Raw genomic sequence first — 27,572 nt, 5'->3', positions numbered from 1 at the left:
TTAAATAGTATAGTATAAATAGTTTTCCTTTGGTGAGTTCGGGTACCTATAAAACTGAAACTCTGTTTATGTATTTTGCCAAATCTGTTTATGGTTAAAGAAACACCATTATCCATCAGTTTGATGTTTGTAATAATAAGGAATGGGCTGTGTCTTTTTGCCGTTCTTGAAACACCAAAATAGTGGAAAGTCTCTTTTTTACATAAACAATCTGCCTCCCGTTCATTTCAGAGAAGAAGCTAGCAGGTATAGCTTAAATAACTGATAAAATAGCTTAAATAGCTGAAGGTTGTCAGAAACTTAGTTAGCACCATATTATTATGATCTAGTGAATACCAGGCACGTTTACGTACAGTTAAATGCCTAAAAAAAAATTAGTAGCAGCATTATTTTATCAGATTTTGTCCATGCAGAAACAAGATAAATATGGTATTATTCTTCATACGATAATAATTTGCATTTTGTGATTCAACGTAGACCACAAGTACAAACCTGTACTTTTGAAATTAACAGTCACAATATTGATCAGAGAAATCACCGTTACATATTTTCTTCACATCACTAAGCCCAAGATGAATTGATTAAATTGAATTCAATGTATTTGTTTTGTTTTAATACTTTACAGTCGGAAATCACATTACCGGCTGGAACCCACCCAATGTGCCGCCCTGATGAAGGAATTTAGCCCAAATGAAACGGCTAAAATGGGCTAAATGTTATTTCAGCACCTAAACACACTCACACGCGCTCTCTGAAGAGGAACAAGGATCGTTTTTCAAGCAAATATGTCAAACATGAGCTTCTAAATTTTTAAAAGGATTTGCTGCTTTTCTTTGTCATTTATGATAGGAAAGTAAGAGTCTTTGGGTTTTGGACTGCTGTTTGCACAGAAGAAGCAATTTGAAGGGGTCACTTTGGGCTCTGGGAAACAGATAAGCATTTCTCACAATTTTAATTTTATAGACAAACAATATTGAAAATAACTGACAGAGATAAGTTAGCTGCAGCCTTATTGAACATACAATAAAAATGTTATGTGGCACAATCATGGGACAGGATTTAATATAATTTCCTGTTCTGCTTATTCTTCCTCTGGTTTGCAACGTGCTGTGTGTACTTACTAAATCTGACATGCACTGAATAGACAGGGAGAAAACCCACTACACATAATGAGTAAACATACCCCTTGCTTGTAATTCTCTAGTAGCCGCTCCAGCTCTGCAGTCTCTCCGGATTGCACTGTGGTGGGCAAAGGTACCCTCCTCTCCTCCCGTATGGGTGTCTTCTCCACCTGTTGCCAGTGTTGTTCAATCACCTCCTCCACCCTCTGCTGCGTCTCCAAAGACACGGGACCTGGTGAATGGGGTCGTCCGGCTCCCTCTCCACTCTCACAGTCTGTCCTCCCTCCTTCTTTAACGGATATATCCCCTGCCGATGAGCTGGTCACAGACTCATACCTCTTCCGCCTCTCCTCTCTTCTCCGACTGCGCTCGAGCTCTCCCAGGTCCGCCTGGAGGCTCTCAGCCTCCTGTGCTCGCTGCTGAGCCAGAGCCTGAGCGATGGGCCTGAACTCTGCCCAGTCAAAGGTCTTAGAGCGGCCTTCTCGTCTGCGTTCACGCGCCCGGCTCTTTATGACACCCGGTACGGATTCTCTCTCCACAGACGAGGCCTCAGAGGAGAGAGATTCCTGGGTGACGTCTGGCCTTACCAGAGCCTCCAAAGAAGAAAAGGAGCCATGATCCTCAGTTGAGCTGAAAGGCAGTGGAAAAGGCAGGCAAGAAAGCTTTAGCTTCAAAATGCTCATTGCCCATTTCCCAAAAGATGCTACCAACAATCCTTGTGTTGCAGTTGCCGGAGACAATCTGCTACCATGTGCTAATGTCCACTGTTGGCCCTTCTTTTCACTCCACCATCTTCACCATGTCTGTCTCATGGGCAATTTGTCTCTGAAGTGTGACATTTACTTTTGAATGTATGTAAAGGTCTATATCTATAGACAGTTGAAACCTTTAATTATTGACTTCATCTTTGCATACACACTGTATAACTAGTTAAACTTCTCCAACATTTTCAGTTTCTTTCTGCAATATAAAGACATTGATAACCAGGGTCAGTTTCCAGTTTAAACCAGAGGACGAATTATTCACTATTATGGTTGAAAAATGTGTGCAGTAATTGCTGACGTGAGTGTACTGACCTTGCCACATCAGGGGCAGTGGAGGGTCTGACGTTCTTCATGACTGCCTGGATCCAGTTCCTGCGTATACCTGCTGTCATGGCCGACAGAGTGTGCACTCCCTCCTGGGTCTAAACATTCAGAGGCACCACAAAATACACACAATGACACACACGCAATAAAAATACAAAGGTCTATAATGTTACACAACAGGTCTGCAATAAATACTGATTTATTTTAAAAGTTCTGTTTTGTTTACACTAAGAGTTGGATGATAACAGTGTCTACCATGAGATTATAGCAATGTGTCTACCGTCAGACATTATTGTAACTTGATTGTGTTTTATTTGATGATGATTGTATTTATATAATAATGCACCTTATTTCTCAGGTATTTTGTTCACTGGACTAGCCAAATTCCTATCCGGTTGTTTGATCCATAAAATGTTTCCTCACAGATGTTCCATAATATTTACTGTATTACATAATTTGGGATATGGGATAATTCCACCCTTTATTTAGACTACTACTTGAGTTGTTTGTTTGTTGACAACTTTAAAGTACATTTTGAGGCTGTAGTTTGTGGTTATGTTGTATTGAACTGCATCCTGAGAAGGGTTTCTAGTATTTTGGTTATCTTATTTCCGTACAAGGAGACGCAAAAACATTAGAGTGACTAAACTATAACCCGTTGTATTGAATCACAGTATTATGTATAAAGGGCATTTACTTTATTAAAAAAGGGCACTTTTCCTATGCTAATATAACTGCCTGAATAAATGATTATTCATAGTAAAAATGTGTCCCTTGTTAGAAGGCAAAGCCTCTTACATGTATTTGGAAACCATAGTTGCGTTGAGCCTGGTATTCAGTTACATTGCAGCAAGTAGACAGGTCAATCTCCCCATCCAGGTCAGAGGCCTGCAGTAACACAAAGATGAAGAAAGACGAAGGGTAAACATGAAACACAACAACTGTTAAACATAAAAATATGCAATAAGTATTGACATAGAACGACTGAGCTTACCTCCTCTGCAATTGAATCCTTGTAGTATCTCAGGCTGTGATCAGTCAAAACAAACCAGTATTTCTTCCACTACGACATGGACGGGAAAAAACAGACAAAGTTGGGCTACAAAAAAGTTCTGTCCAGCAGCCACTTACATCTGCAGTGCATGTTACGGTAATAAGATATAAAGAAGTAGTCACATATTGAACGTCCAGTCAGTCAAAAACACCTGCTTTGCCTCTCTGTGTTTCATATAAAGTTGTATCATAAAGCCTTCAGGCTCCACCCTGGTCTTTTAAGTCTATTGAAGATACAACATCAAAGTCTGACCACACCTCTGTAAAGGCCATAGAATGCTACGGAGTGCTTTACGCGGACAGTTCGGATGCTGTTTGAACTGGCTTTTAATTCCCTTACTGATGACGTAATCAGTCTTTTTTATAAAAGAAACCCTCAGGGTGAAACTATCATATAAAGACAACATTACAGTAATATTTACTGCACTGTCACTCTTTCTGGGTGATTTGAAGTTAGATACGTTTTTTCAATTTTTACTAGCAAATTGTTTTAGCAAACAAAAACACTGATTTCTTTTACTCTGTTTGGCACTTTTATTCTCTTTTTTCATGACTGCTTCTTACAGACAAAGGCAGATTAACAGTTCAGAAAGTACCTGGCCTTGCTCGTCCAGCTTCACCATCCAACCTTTCTTGAAATTCAGCAAATCCGGCTGCAAAAAAAAGGACAAAAAAATATACAGAATTGAGAAAACTTCTGTACTAAAAGAAAGGTGGTTTAAAAAATGCTGAACATGCAAGATGACATCAATAGCAGTCAAATACAAATATAAACCATGTCATTTTCTTTGTCAAAGTGCTGTAGTTTACGACCACTTAACATAAAGGAGACTACAAATGACAAACCCAAAAAGTAGACAAAGACAATTCTTATATGACTCTGTTGTATCGTCAAATTCAAGTACAAAATCATATTGTCAATATTCAAAAAAACATGCTCAGTCAGTCAGCTGAGGGTAGAAGTTGACCCTACCAATGGATTGGACAAATTAAAATCAGATATGGGATTGTTTAAATGTGGACCATGGCCAGGGGCAACTTCTGCCAGATTTCTTGCCGGTCTGTGCTACTCCAGCTGAGGAGGCAGAACGCAGTGCTCAGTACTGTTGTAGTCTGCTGTGATTCCACACAGGAAGAAAGAAACACACACGTGTGCACGGTGACCTCAGGAAGCAGTGGTTAAGTTGGACACTCTCACACATAAACAGGCAGGCACCTGTCTCACTCCTCCAGCCAACAGAAATATAATGACATATAACAAACATGGATACACACAGAGGGCAAAATCTGCACACAGAGGGAGCAGTAAGAGGAGTATAACCTGGAGAGGAGAGGGAGAGGAGGGGGCTGCATTGCCCCCTGCAGCATGGAGGTTTGGCCTACAACATCCACACCCTCGCACCACCACACCAATGCCAAAAAACATTAGGAAAAAGGCAATTTTATTCATCACAGAAATAGGACTGGGCTATATATCAAATATATTCAAATATTAATTAATGTGCGATATATAATATAGCAGATGACCATATCATATTTGAGTTTTCAGTATTTCTGCTGGTCGCTGCTGAGGGGTGATTCCGTTACTTTAGTCAGCCATAAAGTGTATAGATAAGCTCAGGTTGCAGTATAATAGTTAGCCAATGTCTGCTTTTAACAGCTGAGGCGGGAAAGCCAATTGTGTGGTTCCACTGACGATAGGTCAGTTCTACCTTTTTTATATACAGTCTATTGTGTCTATTGTATCATTTCCACTGGGGATGCTGGGGACATGTCCCCACCACTCTTTGAAATGGCTGATTATGTCCCCACCAGGACAATTTGTTAAAAATGAAAATGCCTTTAGAAAGGTTTATTTGCACATTAAGAAAACATGCAATGCAATTAAAATATAGAAGAAACAAATGTGCACTGTTCAAAAAAACCCCGCAAAAACGTGAACTTTAACAACTTCTTGACAGTTTCTTTTTTGCCCCTTTTCTCTCCCTGTGAACATGACAAAAGAGGAGAGAAGACTAAATCATGCCAAAATATGTGTTGCCTCAGGGATGATATTACATGAGAAAAGTTGATCTACAGGAGAAACAGATCTGAAAGCAACACAGAATGCCTGAGAGCTGCACTGACTTAGATTCTGTTATATTTATATATTTTGAAATGTAATGTGCTATCTGAATTTTGTGTTTGGTGCAGAAACTTTCACCAGAATGCAGGAAATTTTTCTGGGGGTGGTCCTCCCACACCCCCTGCTCCTATATCTCAGCACTGAGGATATCTTTAAAACTGTTTAAGGATCGTTTTGCATCATTCTCATGAACCTAATATTGCTTATTGTGATGTCTCGCGAGCTAAGTGTCTCACACCCCTAATCTGAGCCCTTATGTCCCCACCACTTTTCATCACAAAGTGACGCCCTTGGTACTACCACGCATGCGCAGTAGAAGTAAAACGAGTGGGAAACATTTTTGGGGCAAAGTCACCAAACTGTTTCAGCAATTTTTATGTCCAGGTGACCAGTAAAGTGCAGTTATGGCTCCTTCTTCATTCATTTAGATAGGAGCCGGGTCTTAAAAGGTATGTTCGAAATAACTGTATGGAGGCGTTACTAAGATGGCTGCCGAGTTGAATTGAACTTTATTTTCTGTGGCAGCAAACACAACACACAGCCTTTCAGTAACTATTAAACTGCTGGGCTTATCTACACAATTTACGGCTGACTAAAGTAACTACCCCTCACACACCAGGAAAGACTCGCTTTCACAACAAACCCGCAAGACTCCATCACACACACACAGGTTACCCACAAAGCAAGCTTCCTTAAAAGGGGAAGGTTCAGCCGGTAATTAATTAATATCACTGCTGCATTAATGTGCATGTTGCATTTTACTGCTGTAGATGTTTAAGGTTGAGCTCATTTTAACTACTTAATATACTGTTGGGTGTTGTAACCTACAACAATGCATCATATTTTACAAGATCATCATGTTTACACTATTTCAGAATGTACAGTATGTTATACTAGACAAAGTATATAGTGTTTATTGAGATATATATTGTGTATCGCAATATAGCCTAAAAATTCTGCTATATTTATGAGCAATTTCACCCAGCCCTACAGAGAAATTACATACCGATGTCAGGTTGAAATGGGATCTAAGAGAGAGGAGAAATGCGCTTTTCTTTTACCCAACCTAATTGAGAGGTCAAAGGTCAGAGTCACTTAAAAGAAACATGGATGAGTGGATGGATTAAACAGGCCAATGTGTGAGTTCTCCTTAAACTCACAATACTGCAGTACATAGAGCTCTGTGGGTATCATAAATACTGTTTTCCCATGACATTTAGCAATTTTCCCAGTTGAAAAATCCGTTTTCTAAGCAAAGCTGTTACGCTCTTGGCGTTACCCACAGAGATCTTTCTCAATTTTTAATTCTCCTAACTCTGTTACCTAACTGAATCCAGCCACTCTGCTCCAACAACAACAACAACAACAACAACAACCCAGTGACCTCTCTCCACACAGCTGAAGAGCTGGCACTGATGCTGTGCAGTACGGAGAGGCTTTGTCTGGGAGACCAGAGACGCTGAAACACACTGGTCTTCAGAAGGAAGGAAGTATTGGGTTAATGTCAAAGCAATCAGAACAAATTTGATCTTCAGCTGAATAGGGCTAGACCCGAATATTCGGTCGTTGGATACGGATTCGATTTTCAATTTTGAGATTTGAATATTTAATTATATTGAACTGTAGAATTACAGTTTACTGATTAACTGTAGAAAATACAATTTATCAGTAAACTGGAAACACACAAACAACAACATAATGAACATATCAAAATAATTATATTAGGCCAATTGTAGAAGAAGAATAATAAAAGTTAAAAGTGAATTATGCATAATAACATTGTTAAGTTCTGCTAGCGATAATCCCGTCTGCTTTCTGGATCCCCACTCGTCTAAACTAATCCCGGATTCTGCTCTGGACCTGTTCGGATCAGACTCTCCTACTCTGGACTCTCAGCTACGGTTCCCCCTGGAGCAACGATTATTTGCTTTTAATAACTATTGAAGCTTTGAAGCTCAAACTGCATCTAGCTATCTTTCTTCTACAAGTGAACTAGCTGGTTTAAAGCTCATGTGCAGGCTTTCTATTAGTACTGTGGGACAAAACAAACAGCCAATGGGTAGATTAAAACACTGGTTTCAGGTGTAGAGCTGAAACGATCAGTCAATAAACTGGGACAGAAAATTGATTGAGAAAGTAAATTTTCATATTTAGAGAGCAGGACCGACTGCAGAGTGGGGTACAGATTGTCAGATGTGATGTCATTCAACTGCATTATTCTCTACAGTATAACAATATATGTAACGCTATCCAGAAATGTTTTTAGATTAGATGTGCTGTCATGATGCTGATTATGCCAGATATCAGTCCATCACTAGCTAAAAGGCAATTATTTTTACATTTTATAGACAAGATTAATAATCAAGAAAATAATTGGCAAAAGAATTGTTGGTTGAACCCTTATATCAATATTAAACTTGCATTGATCAACAATATTTGTAATACTAACACTGAATCAAATTACTATGCATAATATGGAAAGGCTTGCTTGTAGCGACAACAACCACAGAGAATAATCAGCTGACTCTGCAGCTCTACAAAGCTTTCTAACCGATTTTAGCTGCCTGTTATGGCCCACATACTGTGTGGTTCTTACTATTCGCAACAACTCCTGCTGACAGCCAAGAAACAAGCCCTGATAAACTTACTGTACAATATCTGCCTAGTGAAGAAAGTCAAGCTTTTAGCATCTAGCAATTCAGATAGATCCCGAGGCAAACACCGAACTAAAAGGAGAGTGAAGGTTGGACTCATCACATGACGAAGTAGGCAACTTTACCAACATTTTAGCCATAGTGAATGTCTAAGCCAGGGATATGATGATGGCTGTGTATCTTTTAGCTTTTGATGATCTGGCCTGCTTAATGTAGCTTCCATGAGTCCTGTCATTTATAAACAAGACGTAGAATATAATCTACTGGTTAAACCAAGAACACTGTGGTCATGATGGAAAGTCATATCCTTCATAAGAACATTTGGTTGCCTGGTAGTTATATGCATAACAACCTCTGATAGTCACAGAAGATGTGTTAGAAATGAACCTTAGACCTTGATGAGGAAGTTTTACCCAAGAGAACAGTAAACACTCACCGTCATGACTGACTCTGTGGTCCTTCTGTCCAGGGACTTGGCTCTCCTCAGAGGCGGCATGGTGGAGGGAAAATCCAGACCCTGGCCCACGCCATGCCTTTGCTCCTAAACAACACACACATAAACGCATGCAAGATTTTCTACATTGTTTTTGTACCTGTGTAAGGTACATTAACTTTCATAGTTAAAAATCCACAAAATAGAACAGAAATACTAAAGAATGACACTTTTTGAGAGACAACATACAAAATTGAAAATTCACAGATTATTTATAATCTAACTAATTTGGTCTGTTTGGATGGGCATTAATGTGCTGTGAAGAAATGTCATGACAACCGCTCCTTATTTGTCAAACCCTCATATCAACTCTGCACAAACAGAAAAACACACTGATAGCGTGAGGCTAAACTTGCAAACTCTAAATCAGTGTGTGTATTGTTTGAAAGCAACGGTAATAACAGCAGATAGCTTATGTGTGCGTGGAGAACAAAGCACAGAGCAGTTTTGGCATCGCTATCTGTATATGTACGTGATATTTTCATCCGTGCAAGACTGACAAAGATCTACTTCCAGAACAAAAAAACCCAAGTGTTTCACAGTGTCTGACCGTGACTCTGCGCGTCAGTGTTTTGGGTCTCTGTGTTCCTAAAGTTGGGTTTTGAGCGGCTCTAGTCGAGCACAGAGGGCCAGGGTGGGAAAGGAAAGCATAATCACCAGGGGAATCCCACCACAGAATGGAAACTGGAAATGAATACAGCATACACTGCTGACCTCTGAACTACAACCAAAACAAAGACAGGACAGAGAGAGGGAAAGATGGAGGGAAGAAGGCGAGGGTGAAGGGAAAAGACAGAGTGGGGGGAGGTGCTGGGACAGAAAAAAAAAAAAAAAAAAAAAAAAACCCACGCTGGTATACCCAATGCTGAGCTCACATCTGTACTGCCATGTGATGTTGTTTAACAACGGTGTTTACAAGTCTTAGCGTATCTATTGTAAACTGCTGCACAATCTTGGCACTGCTTGATGAAATATGCAAGGGTGCGTGCCTTCTCACTCACACTCACGCACACAGTGGTGTTACCTCTCTGTGGAAGCGTCTGTGCTCACTTCGGCCCTGTCTGGCGTTCCTCCCCGACTCCTCCACCTCCATTTTCTCTGGATTCTCCAGCTCCAAAGCCTCCAACTTCTCAATAACACCGGAGCGACTGCAAATCAACCCACAGGGAGAAAAAATAAAAATAAATCAATTTAGTATTACTTGTATAGTATTATTTTTTCCTTTTCCCTGTAGTCACTGAAAGGCACTAAGGTCTGTGGGACATGGCATCAGACTTGTCTTAATCCCCCTTTTAACTAAATAGTTCCAGTATCTAAACTCGGGATCTAAATTAACTAAAAGTCCCCATCTGAACTCTTTCTTGTTTGTGCTTCCTCAGCATCTTAAGAACTGTGAAGAGGCAAATCAATTTAAAAACTATTTAAAAATCATCCCACACTGTTGTTCCTTATTTACTGTGACAAAAGTTTCAATTGATCTAGTGTATGGATAGAAATGTGACATTCAGGGGAGAAAAAGGAGCCATTCATTGAGGTGGCACACACGGCAAGAAAATGTGAAAAATGTGTTGTAAAATGTGAATGCAAGGATCCATGAGAGAATTACAAGTTTTTGTAATACAGAATAAGAGTTAAGTCACCGGTTCACAAAGTTGTTGACAGCTAAAGGCCGATTTATATTACAGTGTCAAATCTACCTCCCTAAAAACGTAACTACATGCTGTGATTGGTTGGCTTGGTAGCATCGTATTTCCTCCAAGCCTCCAGGAAGTGCCCCATGCACTGAAGCCACAGGGCTTTTAACTGGCTGGGAACGGCGGCTAATTAGTTTTTTAGCGTCACAACCCCCACGAAATGACTCGTTTCACTATTAGAATTTGATCCATTCAGTCTAACAACATTTCTTTCAAAGTCTAGAAGAGGCCATGATTAATGTTTTAGCTTCATTCAAGTTAGCGGAGTGCTAAACTGGAGTTAGCCAGCGGAAGTCAACACAGAGGAACAAGAAGTAGCGTTTTGGCGGTGTAATAGAGTGACACAGACACCAACGCACAAATGTAAATGCTCACAACGGCGTGGCTATGTGCGTAGCGGACACCGTAGGCTCAGATGTAGACTTGATGCAGAAGTACAAATTGGCCTTTCGAAATCAGTGCAACGTTGAGAGGGGCCCTGTATGAAACATTGTGTTAGAAAGATCTATCTGAGGGCCAGCCCCAGCTCACTGGTGTCCATCTGGAACCTTCCTCAAACTGTGACACAGTATACTGCCAACTCTGACACGTTCCCACACAAGCCTTTTGTCCAATGAGGTTTTTGGAAAGCGGAATCTGCATTAGAGAGAGGAAGAGGCTGAGAGGCAGTGGGAAATATTATATTACTCTTTAGCCTAAATGTTGCCCTTATTTGGGGACTCTTGGGCCAAAGCTGCAGTCCTTAAAAGGAAATGAAGCAGAGGGAAGGAGGACAAGGACAGTGTGAGGCCAAACACCCACCATATGACATTTTCCATATGACTCAAGTGAAATTGTCGGGATATATATTTGACAGGGCCCCATCACAAACTCTGATATGCAAAAAGTCGGGAGGCAACGGTCCCTTAACAATGAAAGTCTTGTTTGTATCAAACGTGTTTGCCAATAATTTTTTTCTGGCCTGTGTTGCCACCATTGTACACTAGTGCTCACTAGCAGTGATGTTGAGTGTTATATGCAGCTACTTTTAAATAAAGTTAAGTTTCAGTTTCGTTTTTCTCTTTCCCCTTCTTGCGAGACAAATCAAACCTGAATCAAATCATAAATGATTTTTTAACAAGCATCTACATGTGCAAACAACTCCAACCACCCATTTTGCTCATTGTCCTTAACTTCTGTGTGAGTGTCTATTTCAGGGTTTAAGATATTTATTGAGTTTGGCAGATAGGACATGACATCAGATGAAAATATTACAACTATCTAATGAATCTTTTCAGACGTGGAACATGTGACATTGCTGGCATCATGTCATTCAGATGTAGGTGCCCGTGACGTTAATCTTCCTTACAGCTTGAGTAAGACATTACATTTACAGAAAGAGCCATGGAAGTCTGAATGACATTTAGTGTGTTCAAGCTAAACGGGCCGTGAAGTTGCTTTTTAATTAATGTAAGCATCACTCTCTTCTCACAGTGAATCAAATTCTTAATTTCATCATTTATTAAGTAGCAAATTCTATATGGCTAGTTTCTAACATTCAACAATGCACAAGGACAGAATGCCGTCTGTAAAGCATTGAGCAGGATATTCATAATTTCCTTCATGCAATTGGATGTGACCGAATGTCAAACGTGAAGAGAGGAAGACATGGTTGTACAAGTTTGTTTTCTTTGGGGTGCTGTTTCTATGTCTTAATTAGATGGGAAATGGGGACGGGAGAGATGGGGAATGAGATGCAACAAAGGTCCCTGGCCAGATGCAAACCAGGGACATTGTGATTCATGGTTGGGGCACCAGGACGTCCCGGGTTGTGTGTTTGTTTTAAAAAAAATCTTGTTTGGACTAGATTAACAGCCTCTCTGGCTAGTTGTATGTGCCTGTCTGTACAGAGAGAGTCTGCTTCACTTAAACCCCAAACTGGCTCAAGTGGCCCAGTAATGTGTTTATGGGGCAGTATGTAGGCACTCCTATTTTCCTCTCCTCCTTTTCCTTTCACGCCTGGCATGGATGGGGCATGAAACTGGTCGTGGGAGGAAAAAGATGACCCCCACCTCACCTACTTGGTTTGTTTGAAATGTTGCTGTCTCTGGTGTGTGTGTGTATGTGTGTTAGACCTGTGACCCCCTTCAGCACCAGATTACTGAGTGGAAAGTACAGAGGCTGTGTGTTTATAATGTCTATGCTTTAAGTTAGTTTTATACTTTTTCTATCGGCAGTATTACTGACAGGGAGGGTGATTATTAAGTAACAGATTTTCTCAGAAACACACGCACAAACATAACAAGGATATTCAAACTGAACACAAATCCCAGTAAGTCATCATTTCACCAAATACAGCCCTTTTCCCCTCTGTTCCATTAAAACCACAACACTAGTTCTGAGAGTGTGTGTGTGCACATCAAAAGCTTTGGAAGTACGTCACTGGGCTTTTTGTGTCTGTGTGTTTACATGCCTTTAAAAGGATAAGCCAAAGGCTCAAGTATTTCCAGACCACAGCATCTGTGGCATGGAGCTGAGATTCCAAGAAAGCAGTCCACTAACCTGGTTCATCAGGTCAAACCAGAGGCTGATTTAATACCTGACCTTTCAGCAAGGACAGCAAGATGTAATCAGAAGCATGTCACTTCCTCTTGAGTCACACCTGCGTGTTAATGTGTCATTCTTGTTTCATTTAAGTCACTTTCAGCAAAAGAAATGACATCCTGGTTCTGTGAAAGTGAGTCTCTCTCCTCGTGTTCCGTCGTATCTACTGGATTGCCTAAATGTGGGTGGGCGAATCACACCAGTACTTCACAACACCGCCATTCACAGGTTAGATGAAGCTGAGCTTTATCTCAGTTATGTACTGTAGATTTAGTGAGCTATGCATCCTCTGGAATGGCACAACAGACAAAAAAAAGACTGCAGAGCAACTTGTCACTATCCAAGATTGAGTTTTAAAGGGGCACTCCACTGATTCTACACCTTGAGATGTGGCCTGTGAAAATATAAGTATAGCTGTATAAGGCCTTCTGTCATCATCTCTGCTTGGAACTAAAAACGAAAAAATCTGTCTATTGAGTTGTAGGATTCAGCTTTTATGGTGTTTAAGGTCATGATATTTATTTAGACCATTCTGTTTTAATCCACCTCTTGTCAGACATTCCAACTTCACAGAAGTACAAACTAAATTGCTGGAGGACACTATTAAAAGCAGAGATTGGAAATACTATTCTATTTATAAGAAATGTTCAAACTGCCCTTATCTGCAGCCAGTAACTGATGTGTCTAAACCTGTACTTCAGTACAGTTTTTTGGGATGAACAGTCAAATTTAAAATGTTTTAAAAAATTATCACAATGTCAGCTGTAAGCAGGTTCAGTCTGAAAATACTTGTTTCTGCCTTCAACAAGTGATGTTCACCACATGTAGCATGTCTTTCTCTAAAAGTTTACAACTTTGCTTCTTTTACCCAAATGTCTGGGAACCACTGAGATAAAGAAAGGCAGGATGACTTTAAGGGCACCGTTCTGGATTAACACTGTTACTGAACAACAGCAGGAGACAGAAGGAGCAGACACTGACCTCCTCTCGGGGCTGAGGACGGCCTCCCTCTCCTGCCTGTCAGGGCTCCTAAAGCGGCTCCTCTTCTCTGCCTTTCTGGCCTCGGCCTCCAGCCGCCGGGATCGCGGCGTGTCGTGGTGGCTGTAGGTGTGGCTGCCCCTCTGGTTGGCCGGGTGGCTGTCGGTGCTGGTCACCGTGCTGCCGCTGGCGTCCGAGTCCAGAGAGCTTACCGAGCCGCTAATGTGGGAGCCGTTAGAGAGCAGGGAGCTGCCGGAGGGGAAGGGGTCACTGGGGGCTGGGGAGAGGCAACGCGGGACCCCCCCCAAGCTGGAGCATGAGCCTGTCGGGGAGAGCAGGTCACTGGGGGGCTGGGGAGCAGAGCCATGCAGTGGCAGGCTGCCTCTGTCCACCTCGTCGCCATTCACTGAGCCTGCGTCAGAACCCTGTGCTAGAGGCACACAGTCACCTAGACGAGAGGAACAGAGGAAGCCACCGCACATCTTAATACCTTTATAACAAAAAATAACAATTTCCAGAATATCCACAACATTTGTTTCACTTTTTAAAATTATCTTGTGTGAATGACGTTTGCTTTCATTTATATTTCAAAGAGATATTCCTCCTTACTCGCGAGGGGCAGCGGGGATCCTGGAGGCAGGTCAGCAGGGGCCCAGACAGCAGCCCCCTCCGCTTCTCTCTGGTTCAGCTCCTCCTGCCAGATAATGGAGCTCGAGTCTGGAACCTTCTCCGCCTCAGGGATACCAGAGCCGGTCACTGCTACCTTGGCTGGGCCTTGGCTCCTGGACACGAGCACATGAAACCATCAAAACAATGAAACGAAAAGGAAGAAAAGTGGAATATGATATCAAGCTGTGTCATGTGCTCTTTGCGTACCGTGTAAGGAGTATTACCTGGGAGGTCGTAGGCTCCACTTTGCGTTTCTTCTTCTGGTTCTGCTTATTGGTCCGGGGGTACACCACCAGCTGTTCACTCCACCTGGAGACGGACGGAAGAGTGTTTTAGACATTTGTGTGTGCACATCCTATCCTGCACAACCCATCTGCAGACACATCAGGACAACTTACCCATTAATGATCTCTTTATTCTCTCCTCTGATGAAGTACTCCTGGTCCGGGGTGATAATGCACAGAGAGTTCTTCTGGCCCGTCTTGGGCTCAGCGTCTATGACGTCTGTACACAGGTTCATGTTCACCGTGCCCTGAGGCAGCGTGCTTGGCTGGAGGAGACACAACATGATATATTAGCCTGTTTATTAGCCTTAATGATTAGGGTTGGGTACTGAAACACGGTACAGGTACTATTCACAGCAGTCCCTCAACGAAAGGCTCTAAGCAGACAGCCGGTTTCGTTCGGTCTCTATTAATGCTGCAACGCTACAGCATACCGTGCGCCAGCAGCCTACGTCAAAGAAACAAACCTGGCTCAACAGCAAGCTGCACGTTGTAACTTCTCTCGCTTTTCACCCTCTCTGTCCCGAGGCTAACACACACACTCCCCCAGGCTAGCAGGAACAACAACAACTGCCCCCCTCAACGCTCTGCCAATCGCAGGTAGGAAAATAAATGATTGACAGACTTCTACGCATATTACACATTCGCCGACAGCCATGACACGGACCTCCTGGAAACACTGGAGAACACAGCAACTACAATGAACAGCCCTTTCTGCCCAAATACAACAGCCATAAACATATTTAGGGTTGAAGCTGGTTTGTAGCACATGAATACCAAATCAAAATTTATTTTGCCATATTTAGTGTTAAATTACTGTATTTGGGTTGGTTTTGTAAATTTGTTTTGTATTTACTTATATTATATCGGTTCAGGCACAGTTTAAGCACCAGAACCATTTTAATATAGTACTGATTTGGCACCGGAATCCTAAAGAAATCCAAACAATACCCAACGATTTATGTGACTGAACCTTTGGATTAAATGACAACTAGAATGCTGGAGCAGACAACTGAATATAATAAAGGAAATAACTGAAGAGCAGTTTACACATAAACCAACAAAGTATTAGAATACTAACTGTATATAATGTGCAAAATATTAGCAGTGGAACATAAAATGACAAATGTGGAAAAAATTTAAATGGGATGCTTGAGTCACTAGTTTGTTTCCATATCGGATGGGTGACCGCCCGACTAAACACTGATATCATCGGTATCGCATTTCAAATAGTTCAAAACTCAACAGAGAAGATCTGAGGCAAAACATGCATCAGTGCTGCACAGTGTTTCAGACTTGGCTCAGCAGGTTTCACATTTAGTCTCTTCCAATCCCTCATTCCTCACCTGCCTCTCTTTTTAAGAAGCAGATGGCCTGTACTGTATGGACACTCCACTGTTATCACCAGCTCTCCATGGTAACTAGGCGAATCCTTTCTCTTGTAGCACAAACTGAGCGAAAAGGGGAGATGACAGCAATGAGATGCCAGACTAAAGCTGCTTTGTGTGTGAGACCAGTGAAGAACGTAGAGCTGTGTCTGCTTTGTAAACTTACCATCAATATATGCAACAAATACACTGACTGAAGTTTCCTGTATGTTTCGCATGACAGAATATTGCATGTATTGTCATTTGAACCTGATAACTTGTCTTGATAACATCAGACTCAAGAAATCCCCTTCCTCTCCAACCTTCTCTGTCTCCTCTGATTCCTGCGGCTGTGTTATCAGCCTTTGCTGGGCTATGCCTGCTACAGATGTAAAACAGGTGCTGGGTCTCTTTCCAGCTCCTTTTAAGGCCACTGAAAACAGATCCAGCTTTATTAAGATCTGCCTGTAAACCCCCAGGGGCTGCCAAATATGGCAACTACACTGCGTCGCACTTTAAAACTCAGAGAAAGAATTTCCTCCACTAGAAAGAAACCATCATGTTTGAGAATAAGTAGCGGCGTGGAAATGTGTGGAATCCTGCAGTGTGCTAAAACTGCCACATCGGTATGGTAAGGGTTGGGCGATATGACGGTAGATCCTAAAAATGTGTCCACCGGTAAAGATCGGTCAATACTTTGATACTGTAAATACAAAGCAGGTGGATTTGATTTATTTGTATTGAAGTTCCAAATAAAGAAGAAAATAAACCATTAATTGAAATAATAAAAACCATTTATTGAATTTACAGAACAATTACTGTATCGTAATATATACAGTTACCGTGACATAAAATTACATATACCAGCGTGATAGGAGATTTTATTGCCAACCCCTAGTATGGTAGTGATACTTTCTAAGGTGAGACTGGAAACATACATGCAGAGATAAAATGCACTCTATAAATCTGTAACCACTAACATCTGTATGTTGTATGTAATGTGGTGCGGCTCATGTCTCCAAAGTAGATGATCTGCTGATTGTTTTTTTCTGTCTGATTTAGTATATAAAGTATATGTAGGGCAGGGAGATATGGCCAAAAATAAAAACATTTCATATCATTCGATATTGATAATCATCACAACATATATCAAATCATTACTTCTTTCAAATTTAAAGGCTGATTTTTGCTCCTAAGTATAAACTGAAGAAACCAGAAGGTTAATTATATGGTTTAAACTTTTCTTTATGGTCAGAATGTGACAAACACTTGATGCCAAACAGTGGATCACTACACAAATCTGAGGTAGAACATTCAAAACTATGATCATAAAATCAAATATGATTAGTAAATCTTTTTTCAGTCCCACTTTCCTCAACAAAATAAATATTTTAATAGAAAAGTTAAGTGCTAATTTGTTTGCGATTCAAATGAATTAAACCAAATATTTATTGACGATATATTGAACATTTATTATATTGTTGTTATTGAGGAAAATGATTGCGATAATTATCATTATTGTTTTATCGCCCAGCCACCATCATTCCTGTACCTCGTAAACGTCTGCAGTGTCTAGTCTGAACGACTACCATCCTGTGGCTCTCACCCCCATTCTGATGAAGTGCTTTGAGAAACTGGTTCTTCAGCACATAAAGAAGAACATCACAGCCAGCCTGGACCCTCACCAGTTTGCTTTCAGAACAACAGATCCACAGAGGATGCCATCTCCACTGCCCTCCACTGAGCCCTCACACACCTTGAGAAAAACCAACAGCTACATCAGAATGCTGTTTGTGGATTTCAGCTCAGCATTCAACACAATCTCCCCACGAAGCCCGATCGGCAAACTCTGGGCTTGAGTACCACGCTCTGCAACTGAATATTGGACTTCCTCACAAACAGACCCCCAGACAGTTTGGATTGGCACACTCACCTCCTCCACTTAGTGTTCAACACGGGAGCCCCCCCCAGGGCCGTGTGCTCAGCCCCCTCCTGTTCACGCTGTACACCCACGACTGCATCCCCCGACATGAAGAGAACTCTGTTGTGAAGTTTGTAGACGACACCACCGTCATCGGCCGGATTTCGATGAGACTTCATATCGGGAGGAAATTGATAATCTTGCAGAGTGGTGCTCAGAGAACAACCTACTGCTCAACATCAGCAAAACCAAGGAGCTGATGGTTGACTTTAGGAAAAAGGAGGTAAAGACACACACTCCTGTCTACATCAGTGGTGCTGAGGTGGAGCAGGTGAACAGTTTCAGGTTCCTGGGAATCAGCATCACAGAGAATCTGACATGGTCGTCTCACATCTCCAGGCCGGTGAAGAAAGCTCAGAAACAACTGAATTCCTTGAGAAAGAAGGCCAAATTCCTGTGCCAGGTTCTTGTCAGCTTTAACAGAAGAGAAATAGAAAGCATCCTGACTGGAAACATCACACACTGGCATGGGATGTGCAGCGGGTGATTAAAACTGCTCAGAAGATCATTGGTGCCCATCTCCCGAGCATCAGTGATATCAGTGAGGTGAGGTGCCCACGCAGAGCCCAAAGGATACTAAAGGACAGTACCCACCCAGCCACAGTCTGTTCACCCTGCTGCCTTCTGGGAAGAGATATAGACGTTTCTGCTGCCGCACCACCAGACTGCAGAGCAGCCTTTTCCCCCAAACTATCAGACTCTTAAACTTAAAATTCATTCTCGTCACTGCTCCATTGGTCAATGAATACTGTTTAATTCTATTTACCATTTTTATGATTGCTTTTGTATAAATGTATATTGTCTGTTTTGTAGCAGAAGGGAGTTACAAAACTCAATTTCATTGTATAACCTGTTATATTTTGACAAATGACAAAACATTTGCAGGTTCCAGCTTCTTAAAATGTAAGGATTTGCTGCTTTTTTTGTAATTTTTGCTTGAAATATTACTGAAATGACAAATAGATCATTAAAATAGATGGCAAAAAAAGTGGGATCGACTAATTCATTAATCAGGTCATAAACTCAATATCTTGCTTGGACAAAACCTTAGAAAATAGTGACACGCATGTTTCATCATAACCCTGACATTTAATAACTCCAACAGTTTATCACCTGATCAAAAAAATAAGCGACAGACTTTCATGGGACCTTTAAGAAATGAAAACATTTTAAAACTGTAAAGCTGTAGCTAAAATAAATAAAAGTCTAGATTGATCCAACAACTACCTGGGAGCATGGGAAACTTCACACTGTCCATCCACATGGTCAGTGTTTCAGATCAGGCAGTGATGAAGGGACACTCACAGTGCCTGAAGGCGAGTTTTTTGTTATTTGTTGCTGTTATGTGGAGTCTGGGTTTCTAAAGCCACGTTGATCTTGTTCTTGAAAGTATAAACTCAACTTGTTGCTTAGAAACTGCCCTCTGCTGCTGGCACCAAAACAAAGGAGAAATATCTGCCAAAGCTACCATTCAAACGCGAGTGAATTGTCATGGGTTTGAGTTCTACACAACTGGGCCAATTCATATCCTTCAATTGTCTCTGCCTTCTGTGGGGATGACTATTTTTAGCTTTGCAATGGAATATTATTAAAACCAACGACTTTCTCACAGACTCCTCGAGATGTCTGTCACTCTGGCGAACATGTCACGAAGGGCTATAAAACACGCCAAGGCAACAAAAGAGAAACAGCCTAACCCACACGGGACTGACAAGTGAATTGCTTTATAGTAAAAAAAGGCATGTGTCTATGGAGATAATTACCCTGTGCTAAAATCTTTATTTTTTTATTGAAGTCTGGTCCAAAACTAAAGTTTTCAAAAAATAAAAGCTGTAAAAATGGCATGAAAAAACAGCAGCGCAAGCTTTAAAATCAAGTGGAGTTAACTCACTCCATAACTAATAATAAATCCTCCAAGAGGCTTTTACAGGCCGAGCCAAAGGCCAGTCCGCTACAGCTGGCTGTGGTGAGGAGACTGCTGTTTTATGTGTGCCTCGAGACAGCACCCTCCACCGAAACTCTTAACAGATAGGAACTGCCAATCTAGCTTCTTTTAACACAGTCAAAGCTACGCCTGCCATGATGGAAATACATTCAGAAAATCCACAACGGTTAATACAAAACAGAGCATTCACTGGGTTACTCCGACTAAAATGAATACAAGTGACAGAACTGGTTCTAATTTTCAGAAATATGATGTAGGACAGACACAGCTCCGGAGCAAAGTGGTCCCCTCCTGACCCCTCCTTCAAGCATGTTCTCATGGTCATTGGCCTTTTAACCTTAAACCTTTCAGGGTGGTCTCATTATATTTCAATCCTTTCCCCATAACAGTCCATCTCACTATCTATCCATTCAGTCTTCATCTTTATTTTAAACTATCCCTCTAACTGTTCAACTATCTGATGCATTTCCAGCGCCAGCATCAGCACAGCTGGGTGCTTGCTGTGGCAGGCCGTGTGGAATGTCTGGGTCTAAGGCATATCTGACGTTTCCTCTGTGGCTTTTAGGGGCTGCAGCTCCTTTTCTCTTGCTCGCTGTGGTCCCGGGCTGCGAGCTCACTGCAGTTCACCAAATAAGGGCATTGGAGGAGGAATGCTGCTTTAGATGGGAGAGCATCTTCCCCTCTGCTTCTCATGAAAATAGTACAGCTTTAAGAGGCCACTGCTTCAGATAGCACCCTGCTGTTGATTGGCCGAAAAATAGCAGATGATGTCATCATTCCCAGGACCTTCAGATGTTCGCAGCATCAATATGGGAAAAAGGCTCAATTCAGCCACTTTTGTTATTATCATAGTGACATATGTCTGTCTAAGCATACACCTAGAATGACTAAACACACCGAAATACCAAAAAGTGATGAACACCATCCTTCTAAAGTAGGAATGACGCAAATTGGTAACCTCACTACTCACCTTGGCTGATCCAAATAAGTAAGGAGCTGATAACAAGCTTATTTTAAGTCAAGTTGACAACCATATTGGAATTCAAAAGGGCAGACCTTAAAGCACAAACTGTGTAAACCTTATTCAAAGGCTTTATGTTTTCATCTCATCAATATGTGGGGGGATGTTCAGGAGAACACCACAAATTACTTTTATTAATTTTACGGTGGACACACACACACACACACACGTAAGTAACTAGCCTAGCTTACAGCTATTGTCTGTCCACTTGGGAATAAACAAAGACTCCAAAAAACAAACAAGCACACTCAACCAACACAAGAAAAAAAAAAAAACGCTTTGCATTTGGTGTGAACAATAGGAAATTGCAATATGGCCAAGTATAATATTCAACTTGCAGGAGCTGCAATTTTTTGATATAGGTAAGATATGTCACAACGTAGGGCTGTGCAAATTATCGAATATTATTTTCAATTACGATTTGGCTTTTGGCATTTTATCTTGTGTTATACACCAAGTGACCACTTTCCATTACTTTGGTAGGTACAAGCAAAGTTGATTTACAAGTTGTGTTACAAGTGCTATAACCGGTTAGTCAACATTATTAGCTTAAGCCTACAACATCTGCATAAATTAGCCTAGGGCTAGCAGATTTTCTCTCTAACAAGTTACTCATAGCTAAACAAATTACATTTTATTTATACTTTACTTACTCACTCACAATTGGTTAACAACTGCATCTCCAAACATCTAATACTTAAGTAAGAACTGTTGTCAACACAGTAGCTCACCTGACACCTGCTCTGCTCCACTCCTTGTACACACACACACACACACACACACACCATAAGCAGTCAACCTAGAGGAAACACTGCTGTTTAAATTTAATAATTTTGGATTACTATTTGTTTTTATATGGTTTATTTGGGATTCTGGGGGTAATGCATACATAAAAAAATGCAAAAATTACTATTAGAATTTGCAATATCTGTCATAAAAGCTTTTTTTGCATATAGTTCAGCCATACTAAACACACCCAAAACGCTGAAACGCAGAGATTGACAGGGCAATTTATCCAAAAAGTCACTGATCCGTGCCAAGCAATAATCCTCCATGAAACCCCACTCTGAAATTTTTACACATATTTTTGTACAGATTAAAGCACAAAATATGATTTCTTGTGCCGGAAGGCTCATTTTACGGTTACCTTTGGACAGAGCTAGGCTAGCTGCTTCAGGCCGATCGGCTGCTGGCTTTGGTATGTGGGCGGTATTGATCTTCTCACCTATCTATTAACAAGTAAGCATTCAGCAGAACTGTCAAACTAAGAAAAAAGAATAATGGCATGAACTTCCTTGGTATGAGAGGTCTGTTGATGAACAGCAATAGAGATAATGTGATCAAAAGAGTCATAAGACAAAGGATGGGTGGGTGTGGACTCTCTCCACTACATAAAAGCCACATGAGAGGAATGGGTAATAAAACTGTAAATCTCAACCCTGACACAACAAATAATATCTGCCCTCCACTGGTGGCTTGGGCCATTGGGTAAACAATGATGAGCTTGATGAGATCAAGACCATTAATGTGTTGTTACCAGCTCCAAGGTTTTGGAGTTATATCCTCAGGGTACAGAGTACAAAGCAGCCATTTCCATGACCCAGTTTTCCTGGATTGTGGAGCACATGAAAAGACCAAAGGACAATGAAGCAGACAGTTTTGGAATCACTGTTACAATGAGAGGAAAACACAAGCGCACACCAGCCTGGGTGTCACTGAAAACACATTACACAGTGGAAACACACACACGCACTCACGCAAACACAACCAAGTTTCCTCCCATTGTCATCAGTGCAACACAAAAAGATTCACCAAATGTGACTTTTTTGTCTTTGTTTTGTTTGTTTTTTTTAAACACAGCCAGCGCATCTCCCCTCACTGTCCTACTCACTCAGGCCTGTTTACACCTGGCATTAACATGTGATCCCATCACAAGTGGACAGCTCAAAGGACGTCACTTCCCCACTCTATATGCAAATAAACACATACAACACTTCCGTTTGCAAAGACCAACGCGTTGTTGTATTTAAATTTTAATTTTGTTCAGGTACACTGGGCATTCATGTGCTGGTGTAAACATGAAGCAGATTGTCTACTCCGCAGCTGCAGAAGATTTGGCAAAAGAATAAGGCAATACAGACAATGAGGTGGAACTGTTACTGGGAGTAACACGGGAGTCCAAAGCGAGTGTGGTGGCGGAAAACAGACTGGAAGTAATCGCAAAGTAAATACGGCCACATGCACAGTACAAGTGTAGGATATAAGTGTTATTTTCACAGTACAAAATATTTATTAAAAATACCAAAACTAAAACTCAGTATTGTGTTTTTGCTTTGCATGACCCAATCAGAAAGCCAAATGAGAGTGTCTGCGTCATCATTTTTAAAAGTTCTCTGTTTTAGTCTGGACAGGAGATGCAAACGTAGCAAAAGGACGTAGTAGTGTATATGGGGCCTCAGTGTGTCTTCGGTGCATTCACACTTGCGGTCCACTTGTGATCTGATTACCTAAAGCCTAGTTCACACTACACAATTTTTAGCCCGACTGGCTGTGATTGGGCGGTCGGTCATTATGTGTGAACTACACAATGACGCATGAAAACGGCTCCCTGAGACATTTCTGATACATCGCCGACGTCTGCCAGATATCTAGCATGCCAAATATCTGGAGGAGTCGGCTGACTCGACATCCACATCCAGCCAATGAGAGCAGGCAGCTGGCAGAGCAGGCAGCTACTTTTTTCGCCACAAAACACTTTTTACTCACCTCCAGCTCTCTCTGTAGCTCAGACAATCCCTTCTACCTGCGTGTGCTGATCCATCCTTTCACCCATATTCTTTGCCTTTATAATTGCTATCTTTATAATAACCAACCAACAGCTGTTTCGTGTTCAGGAACGCTCATTTCACGTTTCACATTTCTCGTGTGTTTTCTTGACAAAACATGGTTTGGAGACCTGCGTCGGGTGAAACAGCCGCTGTCAGCTCGTGTAGTGTGTGACCCCCAGTCACCGATCAGTCACGTAGTGTGAACGCCACAATGACTTCAAGACTCCCGTCACAAGACGGCAAGTTGGGTAGTGTGAACGGCACAGCCATCGGCCGATGTTGAAAGTCGTGTAGTCTGCACAAGGCATTTTAATGGCAGGTGTGAACAGGGCCGTACAGGGACACACCTGCTGAAAGAGTCGGTCTCTTTCATTTAAAAAGATTGTAAAGAAGTTAATTCACTAGTCAAAATCTTTTGTTATCCTGGACTGTAGATCCTGTTGAACAAATTTAACAACCTGCGTTTTGTCTTTACAGCCCATGTAAAAGTAAAAGTCTGTGCATTTCTGGCAGGCTGGCTGGTAGTGTGTGGCCACCAGTGTTTACACACAAGCAGTCTAATCTGCAGTCTGATCAGCCAGCATGGGTTTGGTCACCCGTGTCACATTCCCCTGGCGACACACTACCACCACAAACACAGGCTTACAGGGCACCAAGAGGCGACTTCCCAGCCTTCCTTTAGTTTTCAGAGTTCAGTTTTCCCTGCAAAATATTCATCTAGGAATCTCTCATTGGCATCTGACTATGATGGTGCTATTAGTTTCAAACACTTTTAACAATATAGTTTGCATATAATGATGTAAAACGATGGTACTACAGATTAATCTGATTCTGCAGCACCCCTGTTTCGCTCTTTCAGAAACACCATGCTTATCTCTATTGCTCCATTTAACCCTCCATGAACTAACAAGGCAAGGTTTCCAGTGAGGTAGCACTTTTTCAACACTGCTGATGCTGCTGTAGCCTTATTTGTTTTGTCAACCCCCCCCCCCTTCAGATAACCTTGCAGCCCTCATCATATTCTCTGGTGAACCTGAGAACACTATACACAGAACAACAGATGAAACACACAGTCGGTTGGTGGGCTAAAGGCCCATTTATACTCCTGCGTAGGGTCTACGCACGTAACCAGGCATTTATACTTGTGCGTCCGTCAATCTGCAATAACTCCCCCAAACGCCAGTCGGCAGTAGCGCTACAGCGTCCACTGTATTGACTTCCGGTTTAGCCCTCCGCTGACGGGAACGGGGGTAAAATTGTAAACGTGCGGCTGGTGTAGCCTTTTGAAATGTTATTGACCGAGTGGATCACATTCTGAAAGTGAAACGAGTCATTTCACTCGGGTTGTGACGGTCAAATATATTTATCTACCGTGTTACAGACGCCGTTTTGGCTGATACTAAAAGTCACGACAAAGGACGGGCACTTCCTGTCGGCTGGGAGGCACTGGCTACCCAGCCGACCAATCACAGTGCTTACGTTCTGCGTCGCCTCGGCGTGTAGTTACATTTTTGAGGGGGTGCACGTCAGGCTACGATGTAGAGTAGGGGTTACGCAGAGGCTACGCTGTCGATTTGACGCAGAAGTATAAATTGCACTCATTTATACATGAATGGTTATGATTATTGACAAGGTAATACTTAGCGTTAACAAATTAGAGGCTAACTGGCATTGAAGACGACAACATTATACTTTTTATTTCATGTTATAATATTATACTAGTTACTGTTACTTCTGCTAGTTGGTGAGCAGAAGAAGATTTATTTAGAAAAACTACAAGTCCCACATTCCACAATACAATGAGTTTTTTTGTGATGAGTGTTTTCACTCGGCCCTGTGATGAGTGATCAGCGTTTTAAAAGCTGTGTCCATGTTTTAAGGCCAGATACTACGGTCTTCACTTCCATACTCCTCCATTGGTTTAGCACACGAGGAGACAGAGCACACATGCGCAGTATGATTATGTATAGACTGTGTCTCTTGAACATCTTTTATTGTCCTCTTAAATTTATTTGTGTGCTTTAGGTTCAGTTTCACAATGTGGCTACTAAGGAAGGAGAGTGGACGAGATGCATTACTTACCGATTCGTCCAGGGCAAAGCGCAGGCAGCCATGTTCGTACAGCACAAAAAATCTCCGTTGCCATTTCTGTCAGAGGAAAGACATGCTATCAGAATAGTCTGATTTTGAACCACGGCAGTTGTTTTTCAGAAGTTACAAAAGCTCAGACACATTGCTCTTTCTCAATAGACCAAAAACAATTACACATGACAGTTTAGCCTCACTTTTCATTATTGATCCTTTAGTTTTCATTGAATGGCGCTTGTTCAGTATTTTTACTACAATCCATTTCCCTTAAATAAGGGGAGGTGCGTAAACCCATTTAGTGAACAAACATGCAGGCCTGTAATGCACGCTCTTACCCGGGATCTCTGCATAGGATTGTCAAAGTCCGTTCCCTCGGGCGCCAAGCACAGCCATCCGCCATAAATAGGTTTAGCCTGTAAAAGAGAGAGGGGGAGAGAAAAAGAGCAATTTAGGTAGTCATTAAAACTGGAAGAGTGTGTGAGCTGAGGGGGGTTGGGAGAGAGCGATATGGTGTACATATGAAAAAGAGAGAGAGAGGAAAAAGCCTTTTGGGGTCCAGATGTTGCCTCTGTTCTCACAGTGCATTTTGCTGCCACACACAACCAGCTAGTGAGCCTTTTGCTGTGATCAACTCTGTCTGATGACATGACTGAGTGAATCTCTTTCCTGTTTGCTCACAGCATATGAGACCAGTAAGACAAACACCTACTGACTGACTAGTGGCATACTCAAAACAAACTAAATAGATATACACACAATCCACCTTGACCACCCTCAGTCCACCCGAGGCCGGAAAGTTCAAAAGATGTGGAAACGCATAACATAGAGCCTTCTCCCACTGGGCAGCAGGTAAGCTCTTTAAAACTGCCGCTCTTTGCTCTCTATTAACACTGATGGTCTCTCTGCTTTAAGCGTTAACCACTAGCAAGCAGCTCCCATGCCAGCACAAACTCTCCCGCCTCTTCCACAAAGCTAAACAGTCTCTGCTGGACGGTAGAAGTATCCGATTATTAGTCTGCTTTTCTAATACTGGCCCTGTCACTGCACGCCTGCTGTAAATCTATATCTGCCTTGTTTGAACTTGTATGGATGTGCATACGAGGGCAGTTTTGATGAGGTGAAACCGTTAAAGAGATTATTTCGGAGGGGCAGCATGTTGTGACCCAGATAAATGAAATCTGGCCTGCTAATTTGACACAAGATGACAAACGACTTCACTCAAGTACTGAAGTCCTGCACAGAGACAGACAGCCTGAAAACAACACAGACCGTAGAGAGACAAGCGCTATGAGAGAGAAAGAAACACGGAACAGCTGTTTCAGAAAGAACACGACCAAGAACACATCCATGTTGCTCACACACACGCTTAGGGTCCAAACAAATGTGGATAAAATATAAAACATTTTCATCAAGCTACATGACACTGTACGACAAATGTGCACTTGCACATGTCTCATTTGCCAACAAAGTGTGTTCCTGGGCAATGTTGTGTGGCAAAAGAAATGTGGCTAACTTATTGTTTGTGTCTTCTCTGTCGCCGTGGCGGAGGGCATCTTCTATGCCAAGACAGCTTTTCAGCTTGACAAGAAATATCATCACA

The 27,572-nt window shown here is 41.8% G+C and overlaps 1 protein-coding gene across 2 annotated transcripts in view; it reads right to left on the bottom strand.

Moving 5' to 3' along the window:
* The window catches only part of LOC119915641 (myosin phosphatase Rho interacting protein), a 29,133-nt gene extending 14,135 nt beyond the window's left edge, over nucleotides 1-14,998 (bottom strand). For both annotated transcript variants that reach the window (XM_038735264.1, XM_038735265.1), the window contains exons 1-11: nucleotides 14,857-14,998; nucleotides 14,683-14,767; nucleotides 14,399-14,571; nucleotides 13,793-14,237; nucleotides 9,559-9,682; nucleotides 8,478-8,582; nucleotides 3,859-3,915; nucleotides 3,204-3,272; nucleotides 3,008-3,097; nucleotides 2,198-2,307; nucleotides 1,184-1,751 (exon numbers count right to left, since the gene is read on the bottom strand). In XM_038735264.1, the coding sequence (XP_038591192.1) occupies nucleotides 1,184-1,751; nucleotides 2,198-2,307; nucleotides 3,008-3,097; nucleotides 3,204-3,272; nucleotides 3,859-3,915; nucleotides 8,478-8,582; nucleotides 9,559-9,682; nucleotides 13,793-14,237; nucleotides 14,399-14,571; nucleotides 14,683-14,767; nucleotides 14,857-14,860 (1,830 nt within the window). In that variant the 5' untranslated portion in view covers nucleotides 14,861-14,998. The remainder of the gene's footprint in view (nucleotides 1-1,183; nucleotides 1,752-2,197; nucleotides 2,308-3,007; nucleotides 3,098-3,203; nucleotides 3,273-3,858; nucleotides 3,916-8,477; nucleotides 8,583-9,558; nucleotides 9,683-13,792; nucleotides 14,238-14,398; nucleotides 14,572-14,682; nucleotides 14,768-14,856) is intronic.
* Between the last annotated feature and the right edge of the window lie 12,574 nt (nucleotides 14,999-27,572).

Source organism: Micropterus salmoides, unplaced genomic scaffold, assembly GCF_014851395.1.
Source record: "Micropterus salmoides isolate LMB-PRFRI ecotype aquatic unplaced genomic scaffold, ASM1485139v1 Ms_hic_scaffold_21, whole genome shotgun sequence".
NCBI classification, from domain to species: domain Eukaryota; kingdom Metazoa; phylum Chordata; class Actinopteri; order Centrarchiformes; family Centrarchidae; genus Micropterus; species Micropterus salmoides.
This window is presented reverse-complemented; position numbering and strand designations above follow the sequence as displayed.